We start from the raw sequence: 18688 nt of genomic DNA, 5'->3' as shown, positions 1-18688 counted from the left end.
TATATGTATATGTATATGTATATGTATATGTATATGTATATGTATATCTATATTCTGTCCGACTATTGTACCTATTATATCATTTGTTCACATAAATATACGTTGTGGAGATCTTAAATTTATAATTAGCGTTTTCACACGTATAGTCAATCGTTTTAATAATTCCTAACGTCCAAATTAAATTCAAATGTCGCGATGAGAAACGAGGGCATGCAAGATTAAAATATGCTACTCTTTCAGAAGAGTTAAATGCTTCTCTATAATTACAATTTACAATTTATAAGAGAATAAATCAAAATGTAATACGGATCCCGGATTCATCATAGAATCCACAAAGCTACGATCATTCGCAGGCAGGTTTTAGCCAATATTGTATCGCTGTGCGAGCATATAAAACAATAAAAATATTCCAGCAACTCTATCATTTGATTTCGTTGGTCGTAATGCATATTAATCGTATGCGACATTTGCCATCGATTTGCTTCTACGCAAACGCACACGTCGATCCTCGTATGCGTCGATGCACCCAACGATGCATGTTAATCACGCGCAATGTATGCTAATAAAGCGTAACAAGCTCATCATATATTTAACGCTGAAGCATGCTAAGGATTTAGGCCGCATCCCAAGAATTTGATATGAATCGGATCGTTATAATTCAACTGCAAAACGTCTCGTTTTGATCGTAGTGAGATAACGAGGATCATAGCATGACAATGTAATGGAAAATCGGAAACATGATCGAGCTATGGGCCATGTCATGCGATCGCGAAAACACATAAAACTGGAGTAATTGAGGCGAAGAGAAACATTCTATAATCATTACGAGTTAATTGACGAAAATGGTAAGTAAAGAGTAAAATAGTAGCTTATCTTAATTCACTCTGATCTGTATTATCAGATATTTGAGCAATGGATAATTGAACTATCATACGCTAAATTAATGAAAATCTAATCTGACAAAATATCACAAAATTTCTTACAAACCTGATTGTCACAATTAAGCTGAAAGCATCTGCTCGAGTCTGTTAAGAAAAATAAAATAGGCACCAGTCATGGAATACAATTAGATAATTTACTCGTAATGTGATAAAATCGTTTGTGTGACCTGTAGATCACACAATATGAATTGTGAACAAGCATCTTTTTTCTACATTAATATAGCAAGTTAAAAGCATCGTGACATCTTTCTTTGATATCGCGTTATAAAAAAAAAACGGTAATATTTGAGATTATGATTATTAAATTAGATTTCGCGGTCTCTCTTTCTTTCTTTCTTCTGCTCGAGATGAAAATCAATCGCGAAGCGCGTTGGCATGAAAAATGAAAAAAAGCGGGTGCTGCAAACGAAGGGCAGATCGAAGTGTCGACGTCATTCAATTTAACTGCAGAGTATATATATATATATATATATCTCATTAAATTGTACAATTTATTCTATGTCAACCGCTACACAAACAAAACGAGGTAAGCTATTGTCGGGCAAGCGAAGACGAATCGATTTGGTCGACGTCAACTGGTTAACCGAAAGGACTCGCACCTCGCCTCTTGTCCAAATATTCGATGTGCTAATTACTGTTCTCGGTCCCACATTATTCTCGGAGCTTTATCGTAAATCACAATTTGAGAAACACGACGCTAAAAGCGTATTACATTTTGTAACGTACAGCGCGACATAATTTGCAGAAAGAGATTTATTATAACTTTTGCTACCACTTCTTTTTAATATTTATGTTCTCTCATCTCGATGACGGTATCGTTTTATCGCATAAATTATATTTCTACATTTTATTCTCGACTGTGACACGTCGATAACTTTTTGAATTTTACGCTCATTGTGCTAAATAAGAATAGAATTTAAGGGATATCGCGCGAAAATGTCATTCTCATTAAATTGTCATTCATACCTCCCTCTCTGTGAATCACCGAACTCAATTAGCAATCATGTTATATCTATCACCCTAATTTCAAAAAGAGTGTATGAAGGCCTATTCGGAATAACGTATATCCGTCTGCCTTTATTTTTTATCTCCCTGCAATGATTGGCTTAATAATCTGTGATTAAGACATGATTAATAGAATATTAATCCAAAACAAATTGTCTTTTTAGATAATAAATAAAACTAATTATCCGATCTGATATCCGGAAGTGATATCTGCCATTTTTATTAATTTGGAAGATTGTATGAGATTATTTTGACAGATATATAGAAAGATTAATGTCATTTCCAGCTGTATAAATTTGATGATAAGAAGATGTGTTTTTGAACATGCATAACTTGGAAACAGTAATACAAAGTTATTACAAAATATTAATTTGAACACAATAATAATAGAATAGTTTGAATTCGGAATATATAACATTTCTACTTCCAAACATATATAGTAGATATCTATTCCATATATATGCTTTCAGAGCCCAGAATATGAACTCATTCATTTTGCTGATGACATTTGTGTTAAAACTTTATATTTCCTGAGTATGAATTTATATTTGCATCCATCCATTCGTTTCGTTTATAGAATTAACAACGCTGATATATAGAAATTACTCGTGCAAATTCGCATATAGGAAATGTGAAAAGAGAAATTTACATTTCAAAGTAAAAAGGAATCAATTCGTTTGCATTATCCTTCTGTTAATGTCTATACATATATACAGCGTCATACCTATATCCTGGAGTTATTAAAAGAATCAGTAAACAGAGTATCACATTTCAAATACAATCTTTCAAATGACGTAGCTGTTAAAAAACATTGAAAGTATATTAATAAAAATATACTGTACATAACTTAATATTTAAATTTTTGATATTGCTACTTTAAAAAGATTTCTACTAAAAAATGTAAAAGTGCTTTATGAATCTTCTCATATAACAAAGACGGAAAAAGAATATGCCGAGATATATGAACGTGATGTTTTTACATGGAAAACTCATAAATCGAGATATTAAGCTTTTCATTATTTTTTATTTTTCCCTCGCAGTTACAAACACTTTACATAAAACACTTTATGTGCGATCGTAAGCGCGCAACAATAATGTTGGCCAGCGTATTCTCGCGGTCGCGATCCCATGATCCGTGTACCGGAAGGGGTCCATTAGTCGGGCAATGATAATGCCAACGGACACCCGGTCACCAGCCACGCAGCAGAGAGCTCTCGGCTCTACAAATTGTAACGCTTTCGCATCTTGGCCAGGAGACCGTCTTAGCGATAGCTTCGCTATCAGTATCATCGATTCTGATGTGGCTTTACTGTGGATTATTACCGAATCACTACCAAATCTACCTGGATCACGTTGATCGTGCCTTACATTTCCACTGACGGATTCAAGTGAATTGTGTATCGATGTGTGCGTCGCACCGCAGATGTGTTTCTTCCGGGGAAAATTAACGAGAGACTGATTCCGTGCTAACGAGTCACTGATACATCCTGTCAATAACTGTCTGCGAACGACGATAACATCGTGACGCAACATACCGAGGCGATTCTCGCGGCGCAATTGCGCCGAATGGACAGCAGTGTGAATATTACTACCAAATGGGGAAGCAGTGAGTGATTACTTCGTGGGTGGTGGCGGAAGCTTTGTCTGCTTTGTGGCGATTTTGTTGATCGGGTTTGCGGCCGCGTAGGTAGAGAGCGTAGACTACGGTGAAAGGTGTTTATCGGGAAAATAAATCATTTACGCACACCACTGGAATCGTGAGCTACGACCATAATAGTGACACATTCGTTTTACACAATATCAACGTTACTTTGCGATTGTGGCCTGAAACTTCCCCAGATATCATCGTCGGGAGAGTGATTTCGATATTCGTGCACGAAGTGAGAATTGACCCACATCCGACTTGCAATGTGCTGAAGCGCGTTTGCTTCACGGGCCGAGAAGTTTCCTCGTGGACATCTGTAAATATTGTTAATCGCTTGAATATATTTGTTCCATAACAAGAATGCAAAAGTGTACGAGAAGACGTCAGTGTTGCGTGCCTGTGATCGATTAGCTAATCGCTTGAAATAACTCACATAGTGATATCAAAAGCGATGCCTAGTGATCACGCGAGTACGCATCGTTATTCCATTTTGCGTCTTCCGTTGAGTATATTACGAGCTAGAAGAAGATACGGTATCCGCCGCATGGCTCGGTAAGTGTAAGTTGCTCATGACGCAATTGGGCGCGTTACAATTTATTACAAGATAAACAAACGCACTGATATTAAAATTCGATAACATCAAGATCAAATCCGAAGTCGGCTTTTTCATAATAAACGTTTAATCATTAACTTTTTAAATAAAATAAAATTCCTTTCTTGGAATAAAAGCATTTAATTAAAACTCGTTAAAAACTAAAATTTTAACACATTTAAATATAAAGTACTATTAGGGCGGCAGTGTGGTCTAGTGGTAGAGCGCCAGACTCGTAATCTGAGGAACCAGGTTCGAGTCCACTAGAGCCATGTAAACATGGAATGTTTTTTCGAAGCTGCGCCCCTCCGTGCAAGATAGGCTCTTGTGCGGAGCAAACTGGGTTCCGTCTTTCAGAAAGAGACGTTAAGCCGTTGGTCCAAAAAGTTAAAGTGAGAGGAAAAAAGGTAGTAGTGTAAAGGTTTGGGTAACGTTCCTTATAAAAACGCCTTGTAAACCCCGCGGGGATAAGCAATAAAGATAGCTTTTTTTTATAAAGTACTATTAATGTTTATAACCTATCAAAATTTTAAAAAATTTGAAAATAAATTAAATTTATTTATTTCCAATATATAAAATTATCCCTTTGTTGGATTGTGTAAATTTTTAATGTAGAAAAAGTAAATTTTAAGTCTATCCAAAAAGAGAAGATCAATTCTTTTTAATGTCTTATTTCTGCTTATATAAATTAACAAACGTATATAAATAAGGTGCAAGAGTGATTTGTGCTGGTTTTCGACATGCTAGATTTTTAGAAATATTATTATGTTAATTGCATTGCAATGTTGTATATAGCGCCTAATAAATACTCTAAAATGTAATGTTACTACAGTTACTACAGTTATTAACGACTCTGCATAAAAGTTTCGCGCAGTTATCGTAACTGCCAATAAGTCGACGTTTATTACGCATATACATGAATATTTTCGTATTATAAGTTTGCAGTACACCAGTGGCGTTACAATACCGCTCGTAACGCCATTATTGCTTCGTGCCAGAATGTATGTGCTATTCTCCGCTAGCAATAATTCCAGTGAATTTCCATCTTCCATTTACATATAAACTACACAGATATTGGATAAATATTAAACTGAAGGATGCTAAACATTGCACTATTTTAGCAATGTTATTGTGTCATGGCATTTTTCGTAACTGCATGCACTAACTAGTATTTTAAACGATTTGTAAAAAGACAGATTACGTTTAAATAAACAAAGAAATTGTTGAATCGACATACATTTTACATTATTATTTCCGTAACAGAGTAACGACATTTATGATATTCATAATAGATAGGCTGGAAATATTCCATTTATGTCACAATTAAAAATTAAAATCAACCTTGTTTGCGCAAGCTACATTTTCCATTATGCTTCATTATCAAAGAAAGTTGTTTGAGAGACTAATGTATTTATATCAAGTTTCCTGTTTCCGACTACTACTACATGTTCCTTATCCCTCTTCGATTTACCAAGCTTTTGTTTTACTTGCAGACTCGGTGTACTGGTACACCGTGGCAGAGCGAACAATGGATATGAAAAGAGCAGAGGCTAAGTAGCAGGCTGCAGGTACAGAAACGGAGACGGCGCGAGGGGAAGATTGGAAAGAGGCGTGCGGCCGACAGAAAACGAGAGTGAACGCCAGGGGGATAGACACGGAGGGCGAAAGTAAGGTACGGGAGGGTCGGCCATTGTGACAAAGTCGTGGGGGAGAAAGCGTGGAGTCGCACGAAAAATGAGGGAGCAAGCTCTGTCGGATGTGTGGCGGCTGGTGTGGTTGCTCTGCCTCGTTCTGGCGACGAGCTTAGCGCAAACGTCGCAGGGCGTCTGTCCGTCCCATGCCGAGATCGCGCCCTGTTACTGCAGCTTGAAGAAATCCGGCCTGGACATTGTGTGCGAGATCACCGACCTGCAACACATCTCCAAGGCCATGGCCGTGCTTAAGGGAAGGCCGAACCTCGTGATATTCTATCTTAGGCTCAGGCATAACAACCTGCCCAAGTTGCAGGGATACGTGTTCCTCGGGCTCGACATACGCCACCTCACCATCCATAACAGTACCCTCGCGGTACTCGAGGAATCTTCCCTTAGTTCTATCGGTGAGTGCGTGATTAATATTCACTTATAGCGGAGTTAAACAGAAATATCAGTGGTACGCGCGAAAGAAAGCTATAAGAGATTTTCACCTCTTTTTCAGAAAAAGTAGAGATATATGAAATCTATATGATTTACATGTTTCGTTAAAATATATTGAATTTAAGGTTCAAAACAAACACGACGATTTATGAAATCAATTTTGTTTGTGAAATCCGAATTAATTTCCACAAATAAGCAAATTGTGTTTTTTTTATTTACGTTTTAATTTTATTGCAGCGTGACCTAGTTATTGATATTTGGATCAGAAAATTATTTAAAAAACCATTATGGATTGCCGAATGTTTAATTTACCCGAATAGGATCGCAAAAGGTTAAAGACTTTTAACAAAGGTTAAAGAGTCATTTGATAATGGATAGCTACTATCGATCACACCTCGGATCACACACAAACATTTTCATTACAATTGAGTATAAAATTAAATGCTATAACAAACCAAATACTGAATGCTTAAATATTTAAATATTTTTAACTTCAGAAATTGTTAAGATATTAATTTTTACATTTCATGATAATTTGACAAGTGATTAATTGAATCGTAAATTTTTTTTAGTAATCTAGTACATTCATGCAAATATTCAAATTTTGAGAATTCTTTTTAAAAATAATTTCTAAAAAAAATTAGACAGTAGAAAACTCAATTCACGAATAAGGTCAGCCATGAATATATCAACGTTTTAATTTTCAAAGTGTATCGCGGTCAATGAGAAGTAGTGAAGCTCACGTAATAGTTTTCTATATACACATTCCATGTAATATATTTTACAGCGTAAAACAGTACTTGTTCTCTCAAGCGTCAAAAAACTTTCATGGACAATTTAAAATCAATATTTTTATTGGACAATTTATATTAAAGCAATATTTTTATATTAAAGCCAACATTGAAGCACTCAACCTGTCACGCAAGACTCACGTTAAAGTCGAATGTAAATTTAACCCGCCTTTAAATTTCTCACAAAATCCCAGGCTTACGCGATTGCCACATCGCCTTTGCGGCCACCCAGATTCGGAATAAATTACTGTAAGGAACTAGAAAATACGTTCTTTTTACACTTACCGTATTCAAGATACGCGGAGATAACGACATCGCGTGTATACCGGGAACTTAATGAGAATGCGGCACTGCGAGGCGTCTCGGCGCGACATCACTCAGTTGCATTAACTCGCAACGTCGAAAGTACATTAAATATAGAAAATGTTATTTTCCAACCGGTTTTGCGCTCACGTGTGTTTTACAGCAAATTAATTATATATGAAGGAGGAAGGAAACTTTGTACTATTAGTCAGTGCGGCATTTTATGCTCTGCAAAGTAACCATTCATCAGTTTCCGCAAAATGCAAGATAATTTCAACAGATTTATAAATAATATTTACATTCTTGTGAATATATATATGTAAATATACGTACGTAATTTCAAAATTTTTTAATATATACATATATAACATGCATAGGAAATCACTGTTTTGTAATTAAATAAAACATCATAAGTTTAGCTAACTTTAAGACAATTTTGATATAATCGCATTTTTTTCAATAGTAGTCAAGACGGTATCACGTTTAAAATTTGCCTTCTATTCAAACATAACTATGAATAGTGAATTCCAAATTTATACGCTACGTTTTATTAGATACGTATTATTAAATTAATTAAGTAATTTTTATGAAATAAATATGTAAAATTATTGTATTAAATTTGAGAAATTCCCGAAAATAGCATTGGTCAAATTACAAGGTTTATATAAGCGATCTCGCGAATGCAAACAGAGAGTCAAATAATACACTTCATTACAGGAACTGGATTGACACAGCTGGATCTCTCCCAAAATTCGCTGAGTAGCGTCCCGTCTATCGCGTTGCGAGACCTTCACCATCTCCTGATTTTGAATTTAAACCGTAACAAAATCGCAGCCATCCACGGTAAAGCTTTCGAAGGTCTCGACACACTCGAAATCCTCACCCTTTATGAGAACAAGATCTCCAGTATAGAAGCAGATGCATTCAAAGGACTCGATAAGTAAGTTGCTCTTTACTGATTTTATAAGTTCCAAGTCAATAAAAATCAAATCAAAAAGCTCTTTTACCCAAAATTGCAAAAGAGACTTAAATTAAGATGTATTTGCATGCCAATAGCTAATTTAATTCCTAAATTTGTGATTCTATTAAAGTTATACATTGTTATAAGAAGCTTCGAATAAAAAATAAGTCCTAATATTTTAGCCTAATTTTAATAATTTTAAATCTCGCGTTTTTAGCCGGAGACTCAAAAGACTTAATTTAGGCGGAAACGAACTCACGAGAATTCCAACTCAAGCTTTAAATTCGTTAGAATTGTTAAAGAAACTAGAACTGCAAGAGAATCGCATATCTAGCATATCAGAAGGAGATTTTGAAGGTAAAATCAATATCTAATCTATTCTATTTCATAAGACGTGTCTTTTTTAACATTTCAGTTTTTGCTGAACCATTTTGCAGAACAATTGTAATTTTAATTATACCAATGTCTTTTTTAATGTGTGTGCTACGTATATATATATATATATATATATATATTCAATCTGCATATAAATAAAGCGCTTTTATAAAATAAACGTGTAACGAGCATTTCATACAATTAAATGAAATGGGCTCATCGATAAAACGTTTTATCCTTTCAGGATTAAAAGCGCTCGATTCATTAGGATTGGCGCACAATCACCTTCGTGAGGTCCCGGCGCGTGTATTCTCCCACTTGACGCAATTAAACTCTTTGGAGCTCGACGGAAATCTGATTACCCACGTGGATGCCAATGCGTTCATCGGTCTTGAGGGTAAGTGTATATAGTTACAATTTAATATAACTGTGTTTAACTTGTTAACTATAAGGATACACGAACATAGCACTTACGTACTTAAAATGTTTAGATTATAGTACCTTTGATATTAATATCATTCTTCATCCACTGATTTTTTTTTATAAAGCATTTTAAAATCTAACAGATTAATATGTATAACAAATTGTTATACAAAATTTTTTTATTAATAATGTGCGAAGGGATAATTAAGGCTTGTGTGTCGTTCCACTTTTTTATATTAATCATACTGCAGTTGTATGATTTCGACGACCATATATCAAAACGATTTACCGGTACAAATTCAAACTATTGCGAATACATAGAAGTATAAACAAATATACACAGTTTAAACTAGTACATATATTTGTTTATACTTCTATGTATTCTCAGTAGTTTAACTTGTACCAGAAAATCGTTTTGATTCCCGATTTCGGCGTAGCCGTAGAATTTGTGTGCGGTCTCGTGTTCAGTTTACCATAAAATTTCTACGGTCTCTGCAGATCACGTTGTACTTTATTTATCGTTGCAAACGGTACAACTGCTTAGCATTTAAATCTACCGCACGTTACGGCTGCTTGCCGGCGATACAATCAGTTCCCTTTGGGAACGTGGATATAAACGAGCGAACGACACTTTACAAACTACCTTTCATCTCGTCGCTCGACTATCAAGATAATATTTCGACAAAGCATTGGGTGCCTGAACGTACAGCATCGACAGTTCAGTCGAGCAACACAACACGGTTAGCTTTCCAATCAATGAAATAAATAATTAAACCAGACACAAACGCCGTTATAAACAAATATTAATGAAATCTGAATATAGTGGATAAGAAAACCTTCGCATTCTATCTTGTTTAGAATAATTTCATACAGCAAAGAGCAAATGCAAAATGAGATTAAATTGCAAAGCGTCCCTATTGTAAGAATATATTTTGCTTTCACATTTATTTATATATAATAAAAACAAATGTCCTGAATAACTGACTGACTGACTGACTGACTCATCAACGCTCAGCCCAAACCCCTAAACCTAGAAACATGAAATTCGGGGAGTATATTCCTTCCATAACGTAAGCACCCATTAAGAAGGGATTTTTAGAAATTCGATCGTTAACGAAATAAAAAGTGGTAAAATGTGTTCTCACGGATTTCTCAATATCTCTTAGGCTCGATGAGATATATCGACTTGATTTTTTATTTAAAATAGTTACCACACCATAACGCGAAGCACGGCCGGTATCAAGCTAGTACTAATATATTAATAAAGTATTATATTATAACACAAAATATGTTCTTTCCTTATACAAAATAATTATTAAATATCTCTTAAATATTTTTTACTCATTGTCCAATATTTAATTAAAATTGGTTATTAGAAGCCCATCCATTTAGAACTTTTCAATCATGTATTATTTCTATCAATGTTGAAGGATCCAATTAAAGCTTTCGCGAACAAAATATTTGATTCATGCTTGCGTAAATTCTTGCCGATCGAGAGTTTATTCATTACTACGAGCAGCTTGATTTAATTATAACTAGCTACAATTCATCTAAAAAAGTTCGTTTGAGCGTGTTGTAACTCTTGAAGCTATTATTAATGCTCTTCACGTAACGACGCCATCTACTGCAAGCCAGATTCTGAGATTCCTACCACTTTTTCTAATATACATATTTCGTATCCTTGTACGACTATTTCAATTACGTTACTCATATCATCATACGAGAAAATCAATTTACTCCTTTACAAAGAAGTTAATAACCATGGAAATTTATAATAAGAGAATTTTGAAATTATTGGCGTTATTTTTACTCTTGACCATATATTTAATACGTTTTTTTAATATGTAATTTTCAATCTTTTATTTTAGAAAATCTGCAATATCTACGTCTTGGTGATAATAATTTGCATTCGGTACCGAGTGACGCTCTCCGACGTTTGCATCGCTTACGTCACCTCGATTTACGATCAAATAATATTACCGTCATTCTGGAGGATACTTTCACGGGCTACGGAGATTCCATTACTTTCCTCAATCTACAAAAAAACATGTAATATCTCTTTCTTTCACACATATACAACTTAGAAATTTAAGTTAAAGGGCATTTCAATTATTACATAATCTTTTCAGGATCAAAACACTTCCGCCTCTGGTATTCGAAAATCTTAATTCGTTGGAAACTCTAAGTTTGCAGAACAACAAACTCACACATATCCCAGAAGAAGTGACGGAGAACATCGTTGATACTCTCCGTCACATCGATATGACAGGTAACATATATCATTTTCCTTTTATTTAACATTTAACACTAACGTTGCTTTTCTCTCAGTCAAATATATAATAATTCCGAAGCTTTTATTAACTCCTTTTGTTTGAATCTATACCATTAAGTCTCTAGTACTTAATTTAAACAAATGAAATATATTTCACAAGTCATTAATATCTTTCTTACTGCATGTAAATATTATTGAAAATTTAAAGTAATCACCGAGTTAAATAGCATCACGCTCGTCAAAGCTATACTTTTAACAAAGGCAAACTTCAATAGAAAGCAAGCTCAATTCATTTCGTGCGATTTTATTAATTTCGTCTCTCTTCCGCTCCGTTTTTCTCTCTCGCGCAGATAACCCTTTGATTTGCGACTGCGAGCTACGATGGTACGCGGCGTGGCTTGGAAGTTTGCGCGACAAGGACGACGAGATGATGTCAAAGAAGCGGACAGTCTGTACGATGCCTACGGAACATCGTGAATATTCCGTGCAGAATATCCCGCTCGACAGGATGGGCTGCACGGGCAAGAACGTCGGGAAATTCTCGTCAGCTACTGGGTGTAGAATGTACGTCGACGTGACATTACCGTTGATTGTTCTTACTGCTGTTCTAGTGTAATCCCGCAAAGATGCGCGGCATCGTGATGACAGACGGTCGACTTTTCGTTTCAGTGTCGAAGGAACGATTAATAATCATATGTGTCGTTTTCATCAAGCTGTTATTATAGTAACTCATAATTGCTATTTATTATAAATTTTCGATTTCGTCATTCAGTTCTATAAAGAATAAGGGTTCCTTGCTTTTCGAGGTAATCGTGACGCGACAGCGGAGACGCGTCACGATTCCATGATAGCCATCCTTTTGCAGAAATTGAAACGCTTTTATCATGTACTACCGCGTAATAATTTAACACATCCGTGAGATAGATGCGGCTTGTTATGAAAATGGCGCAAGGGAGTTACGACACGAAAAGTCGGTGCATTATCACGATGTCCGTTTGTCACAACAAAATTTGAACACTGGCTGACAAAAGAAGCATCTAGCATTACTATTCGAGCGGATTGCTACGATCGAAGCGGAGGGTAGGAATGATTGATTCCTTTGCCCTTTGAAAAGCTGCTTTTTTTATTTCCCAGGAGGCACGCGAGGACATATGTCTGTTTCGTGTGCGGAGAGGTATATTATGCGTATAGTGACGATTGCTTTTCTGTGCAGACACGCGTTCATGCGATGCGATCCCGCGTGGACAATCATATAACGTTTGGTAACCGCGACAATCGATCTTTTAAGAAAATTGAATACTTTAAATTTTTCCGGATATTCTCCGGGCGTTTCCGCGTTATTTTCTTTTCCAGTCCAGTCACCGGAATGGTCCTTGTCGAGCACTCGGTTCGATCAGCACGACAATCTATTTATTGCTTGCAAGAAAATTTGCCGAAATATTTGGATTATAATCGAATCGATATCCATCTTTTCAGTGTCATTTCTAAATTCCTTGATACCGTAATATGACTCCAATTCTCGTGATAAATTCATGTTCAGCTATAAGTCCAATTTATTCGCCGCGTTTGATCAAGCCCGTGAAATACAATTCGAAAGTACAATGATCGTGTTAAAAAGTTAATCGTTGCGGTAAGTCAGATCGCAGTAAGAGTATCACGAGCAATCCCTTCAATTCCCGCATGTCGAAATGATAAATAATCACCAGACATTGCAGGACCGCTAGATATTAATATAACGAGCAGTGTGTAGGAGATACATTTGCTATGCGACGGATTTATTTCTAATAATGTCATTGTTATTTATAGAACCCTCAGATGCTTTACGATCGAATTGCAAACAGTCATATGGCAACTATAGCAAGCAATGGACTTGCAAACCTCATGTTGCTTATGATAATTCGTCGAAAAGACTTTCACCAAATAAAGATTAATAAAGTACATATCTTTAATTCTTATTGGATAACAAGGTATCACACTCGGTTATGTAGTTCGATAGTATAGGATCTGAGCGATTGCTAGGAACAAACGTCGATCACATCGATCGATCAGTGGACCGTAGAATTCTCGCTCGCGAGGAGCGCACGAGTTTTCTTCACCGGAACGTTACATATCAGCATCGTTGCCAATTATTTCGTGGTTATCCGTTAAGCTCGCGGCGCGAGGCGTAGTATACTCACTAGCGGATTTGAGTGACCGGAAGTCAGATTCCGGGCCACTCGTTATATACATATCAATGCGTTCCTGTTGAACACAGTGCTGCGAATAGTCGACATCCTCCGCACGCTGGTATTTTCCGTACACCACGATCTTCCAAGATTTCGACGTCATTGGGTATTAGTCTTTGTTAATTATTCAGAACCTTTTTCAGCTTAGAAATTTACAGCAATTATCCGGACGGTTATAACATTTTATGTTCATCAGAAACAAATTGTCAGAAAGTAGGTCATTCGAGACATGCTTGCTTAAATTCGTTATAACGTAAATAATTTTTATTAATTAAGACACATTGACCGAGGAATAAAATGGATAAGAAATAAATTGTCAGAAAGTAGGTCATTCGATCTTCTTGCTTAAATTCGTTATAATATGAATAATTTTTATTAATTTTTATTAATTAAGACACATTGATCAAGGAATAAAATGGATCAATTAAAATCGAGAATTAAAAGAAAATAACGCTCGTGGACTTTATCTTTTATCAAGTTTTCTGCTAGAATGTCCCCGCGCGGTAGTCGCTAACATCTTGAGATCGCCCCCATACTTAACTCGATTCGCAAAGACCCGACCGCGCGAAATGAGATAACGACTGTGCTGATGACACGTAATACTCCCAACGATACTCTCAACAGGAAACCGACACTTGTCAAAGCCGGTAGAGCACAAACGCGGTTATTCAAACGCCTCGTTGCGCTCGCTTTACGACTCGGTTACTTCGCCGCCGCGACAGTTCACGTGTGCACTAAAATTGCATCATCTTACAGAAGGAAACGTATGCGATGCACGTGTTCGCGACGATCACGAGACACGAGATACAAATAGTTAAAGCATAATATCTGTCAGTTGTGTTTAAAATATTTCCCGTCCGTTAACAATAATTTCCGCTTATATACGGAAGATCGTGGCATATGAGAATACACTTGGCGTGTTTCGCTTCGAAAAACGTTCGAAGCGAATATATTCAGCGACGAACGCGTTTCTTAGCGCAGACATCGTGCGGGAGACCGATTGATACGAGGGATGTAGTTCACAGGACGTAGTGCTGATCACAGTGCTAACGCAGAAAGTAACATGTGTTTTGCTATTCGATACGTATGAAAATAAGATAGAATTAAGCCTAAGGCATTATTATAAAGTGCAAACATCGTATAGCGGGATGTTAAGGTCACCGATATGCGTTATATGGCGTGTCAAGCCGAACTCTTTTCGAAAGTGAATTTTGAAGCTAACATTTCAGAGAACATCTGAATTCTTTGGTTTTTCCACATTTCGGTTCAGTATGAAAAATAATACGTAACCTTGCACAACTACAACAGTTTCGTCACCAATATTTTTCATATATAAAATATTAAAATCATTTTTCTAATTAAGTGAGTCCATTACTTCAACAAACTAGTAAGAAAAATTTACGTAAACAAAATAATTTATATAAAAAATGAAAACATTGAGATATTTTACTTTAATTTTTTAACTCGAAATAGAAACAGGGGATTTGTATTGTATAACTGTAAGATTTTACCTAATTTAAAAATAAATGTTAAAATCTGACGAGCAATAGCAGAGCTAAGATCTTCCCTTTCGAATACGTAGGCAGAGACGCGCGACGATATCACATACACACATACACATATCATTTATACGCCCAAATCTACTTGTAAGATAAATTGATTAACTAAGTCGATTTAAGGCTTGACGAAGCTATAACGACTAAAGATCGTATACATATCGTGAAGTACGAGATTTAAGAGAATTTATTTGTTAACATATACATATATATAATATACATATATATGTACGTTACATATAATATATATATTATTGTGCATTATTTTACGATTATAAAAGATATATATTATATACCTATATCTCTTATATATACATATATGCACTAAATGTTTTTTCTAAGAAGTTATATTGATAATAGTATAAAACTGCTGGGCACATACTGGCGTTGTAAAATTGGTTTCCACTTAAATCCCCAAAGTCTACCTTTCTACTCGTATTTTGTTTTGTTTTATTGTCAGTTATAAAATTTTTATTTTGATTAAGATCTGAATAAAAGGTACTCGTGATTGCTACATTAAATCTTAATACGTTAGATAATAAAAATTAATGATACGCCGAATGCGATCCTCTGCAGGCCCTACATTTAGCTTAGGATTCGTACGAGGCATATCTAATGCACGACCTTTTAAATTTTCTTCTTTTCATAATTACATGCGAATAAATCACGAGCATATTTGCGATTACCTTAAAATCTATATACAATTATGATTATTAAGGAGAAAACGGCAGTGTGTGAACGGTAATGAGTTATAAAAAAAAGTTGATAGAGATGAAAGTAAAACTAGTGAAATAGCATAATTACCTGAGTCAGAAGTTTAAAAAATATACTTTGCTATTATAGAACAAATTGCAGTTGAGAAATAATGTAATAAAAAGAGCTCTTTTAAATCGCCTTTTAAGCATTTTGTATTTCAATCATTCTCCAATATTTTAAGTTACTTGAAGCTTTTTATCTCTTTACTCTACATATTTTTCCTATTTCTAAAGTCTATTTTTTTTGCTACTAAACTGAAATAGAACAAAGACATCGTCATGGCAAGAGTTTAATTCAAATTGATTATTTGCTCATACACGCAAAAGATTGCTTTATTGAAGAACTTCCGGCTCGGATGTTAGGACATATCTTTAGACAAGTTTTAGAGACAAAAGCGAAAACGGGAGTTTGTGCGACTCTAATCTTTTCTGCTGAATACTATAACGATATACGCTGTTAAAATGCTCTGATTACTATACATGAAAAGGTACTGTACGCGTACAATGCATATAGAATTGTCTACATCTTCTATACTTCTACTTGAATAATAATTGAATAAAATCGAGAGGGGGGAGGAATCGTTTTCAGAGTTCTAACATTTCATGGGCATTGCACAGCGAAGAACACTTATCAGCGGCTGAAAGGATTACAGATCGCCGGACGTCGAGCCCGCAGAACCATGTCGAGACATATCGCTGGGAGCCGGCGCTAGACTTGTCGGGCGCGCCGATTTATTATTACTAATTATTATAAGCGGATATTTTTGTACAGCGTCTTACAATGTGGTCGGATCGTTACCGGCACGCCCGACGGGCGCACGACCGGCTCGCCATACTTACTTCATTTAATAGCGCGCGATACCCTGAAGACGCGTAAACGCGTATGTGTGCAGACACGATGATACCTATATATAAAATATATATAAATACATATATATTATATACGCATGTGTGTGCGTTAGCGGGACGTGTTAACGAAATTATCGACAGTCCCACCCGCGCGTAAGGACGATAAACGGAGCTTAACTATCGAACGAAGGATTTATCTTTGTAATCTCGGTGCTCGCTTACACGTCGCTTCTTCGCACGACCCCAGAAACCTCGTATCTGTGTTAACACATACCATCACTATACACACGAGTACACGGAATAAACACGTTATTATAAACACGCCACCTACATGGTCGAAACATAATACGTTAGTCTTACATACTTTTACGAGCCTTTCTCATCTCCCTTTCTTCACTGTCTTCTATATAGATTATATAGATAAAAGACGTAATTCTTACGTGCATAAGAATAAAGTTCGTGTGGAATTAGATATATAAAGAAAGATTAGTTCTTGAATCAATGTACACACGCGTCTACATCTTTCCGCATAAATGCTCTTAGATACGTATACTTGTACACGCAATATCTAAACGAACACACGTACACGAGATTAAACCATGCCTAATGTTATATCGATGTTATATATATGGTTACTATGTGACACACACATACACGAACTTCGTCTGTATATGTCTATACATAATGTTAAATATATATGGTCATTATATGATAACTATTACGTGATATGTATGTATTATGAGACATTTTTTCCCTTATCGACTCGCGACTCGCTACTCAAATTCTATAATGTCTATATGTCATTGTTTATTATGTCGTTAACGATTAACGTGTATATGTGAAACTTTCAAATGAATAAAAATGATATAAGCAGAAACACTATTTATTGTTACTCCTACTTCATTTTATCTTCACTCATTAAATTTCTTTTAACAGATTGCAAAAATACAGATATTTTAATATACAGAATTAAAACATAGATATTTTTTAATATATCGAGTTAAAATATAGATATTTTTATATCCAATGTGTATTATGTGATTTAATTGGAATACAAGTACGAGATAATTTATCAAAGTTCCACTTTAGTAACGTCGGTAATCAATACAAGATATGTATCGACAAGTGCCGCATGAGATAACATTAATCAATGTCACAAACACAGACAGGTTCTAGATTTGATGCCAGAATATTCTAGGATATATCGATCGAACAGCATCACGTAGTAATAGTATTTGGTGCACAAGCAATAATATCAAAGAGATGATCTGTGATTTCCTGATTTTTAATATTGCTTTAAATACTTTAATTAAAATTATGTAAATTTAGAGAGAGAATTTAAATTAAAAACGCAGCAAAGCGTATTGTAATAAATATTGAAACATAATTGCTAATAAAATATTTAATTTTTTAGCAAATTAATATTTTTTACATACATAAAATTACACAAAGAAAATTTTAAAACTTATTTTTTATTGCATCTATATTAAATTTTCCTCAATTTTCTCTTGTCGATTAGTCAATCTAAAAATATTTGAATATCGTGTGCACAGTCAATATTTGTTCATTATCCAATCATGTATTGTTTTGAAGTAAACATAATTGAATACAGTATCCTCGCATGTCGGAAGCTTTTATCGGTTGCATTACTATGCAGTGTAGTCGGTTATTTCGTTCCTCGTCCGTTTATTTCGTCAAGATTAAATCACAACAATGAAATAACAGAGCAAGTGACCCAGAATATCACCGTTATTGGAAATCACTGGACATTGAAGCCATCGTAATATTATTTTGAAACATGTCAAATTAATGTGTTCTTTTATACCAGAACAATTCGAGGAGAAGTGATAAAGATCTTCA

General features: G+C 35.2%; 1 protein-coding gene across 6 annotated transcripts in view; it reads left to right on the top strand.

Annotated features, from left to right (window-relative positions):
• The window catches only part of LOC112457364 (chondroadherin-like protein), a 96884-nt gene extending 79179 nt beyond the window's left edge, over positions 1 to 17705 (top strand). For 5 of the 6 annotated variants that reach the window (XM_025020364.1, XM_025020368.1, XM_025020365.1 and 2 more), the window contains 7 exons: positions 5677 to 6281; positions 8130 to 8352; positions 8591 to 8730; positions 8993 to 9145; positions 11040 to 11220; positions 11301 to 11440; positions 11794 to 17705. In XM_025020364.1, the coding sequence (XP_024876132.1) occupies positions 5918 to 6281; positions 8130 to 8352; positions 8591 to 8730; positions 8993 to 9145; positions 11040 to 11220; positions 11301 to 11440; positions 11794 to 12059 (1467 nt within the window). In that variant the 5' untranslated portion in view covers positions 5677 to 5917 and the 3' untranslated portion in view covers positions 12060 to 17705. Of the gene's footprint in view, positions 1 to 3115; positions 4144 to 5676; positions 6282 to 8129; positions 8353 to 8590; positions 8731 to 8992; positions 9146 to 11039; positions 11221 to 11300; positions 11441 to 11793 lie in introns of those variants that run through there. The other variant, XM_025020367.1, reaches the window with a different exon arrangement.
• Positions 17706 to 18688: the final 983 nt, after the last annotated feature.

This window comes from Temnothorax curvispinosus, unplaced genomic scaffold, assembly GCF_003070985.1.
Source record: "Temnothorax curvispinosus isolate PA1 unplaced genomic scaffold, ASM307098v1 QBEX01007734.1, whole genome shotgun sequence".
Lineage (NCBI taxonomy): Eukaryota > Metazoa > Arthropoda > Insecta > Hymenoptera > Formicidae > Temnothorax > Temnothorax curvispinosus.
Note: the sequence above shows the minus strand (reverse complement) of the source record. Positions and strands in the feature narration are given on the sequence as shown.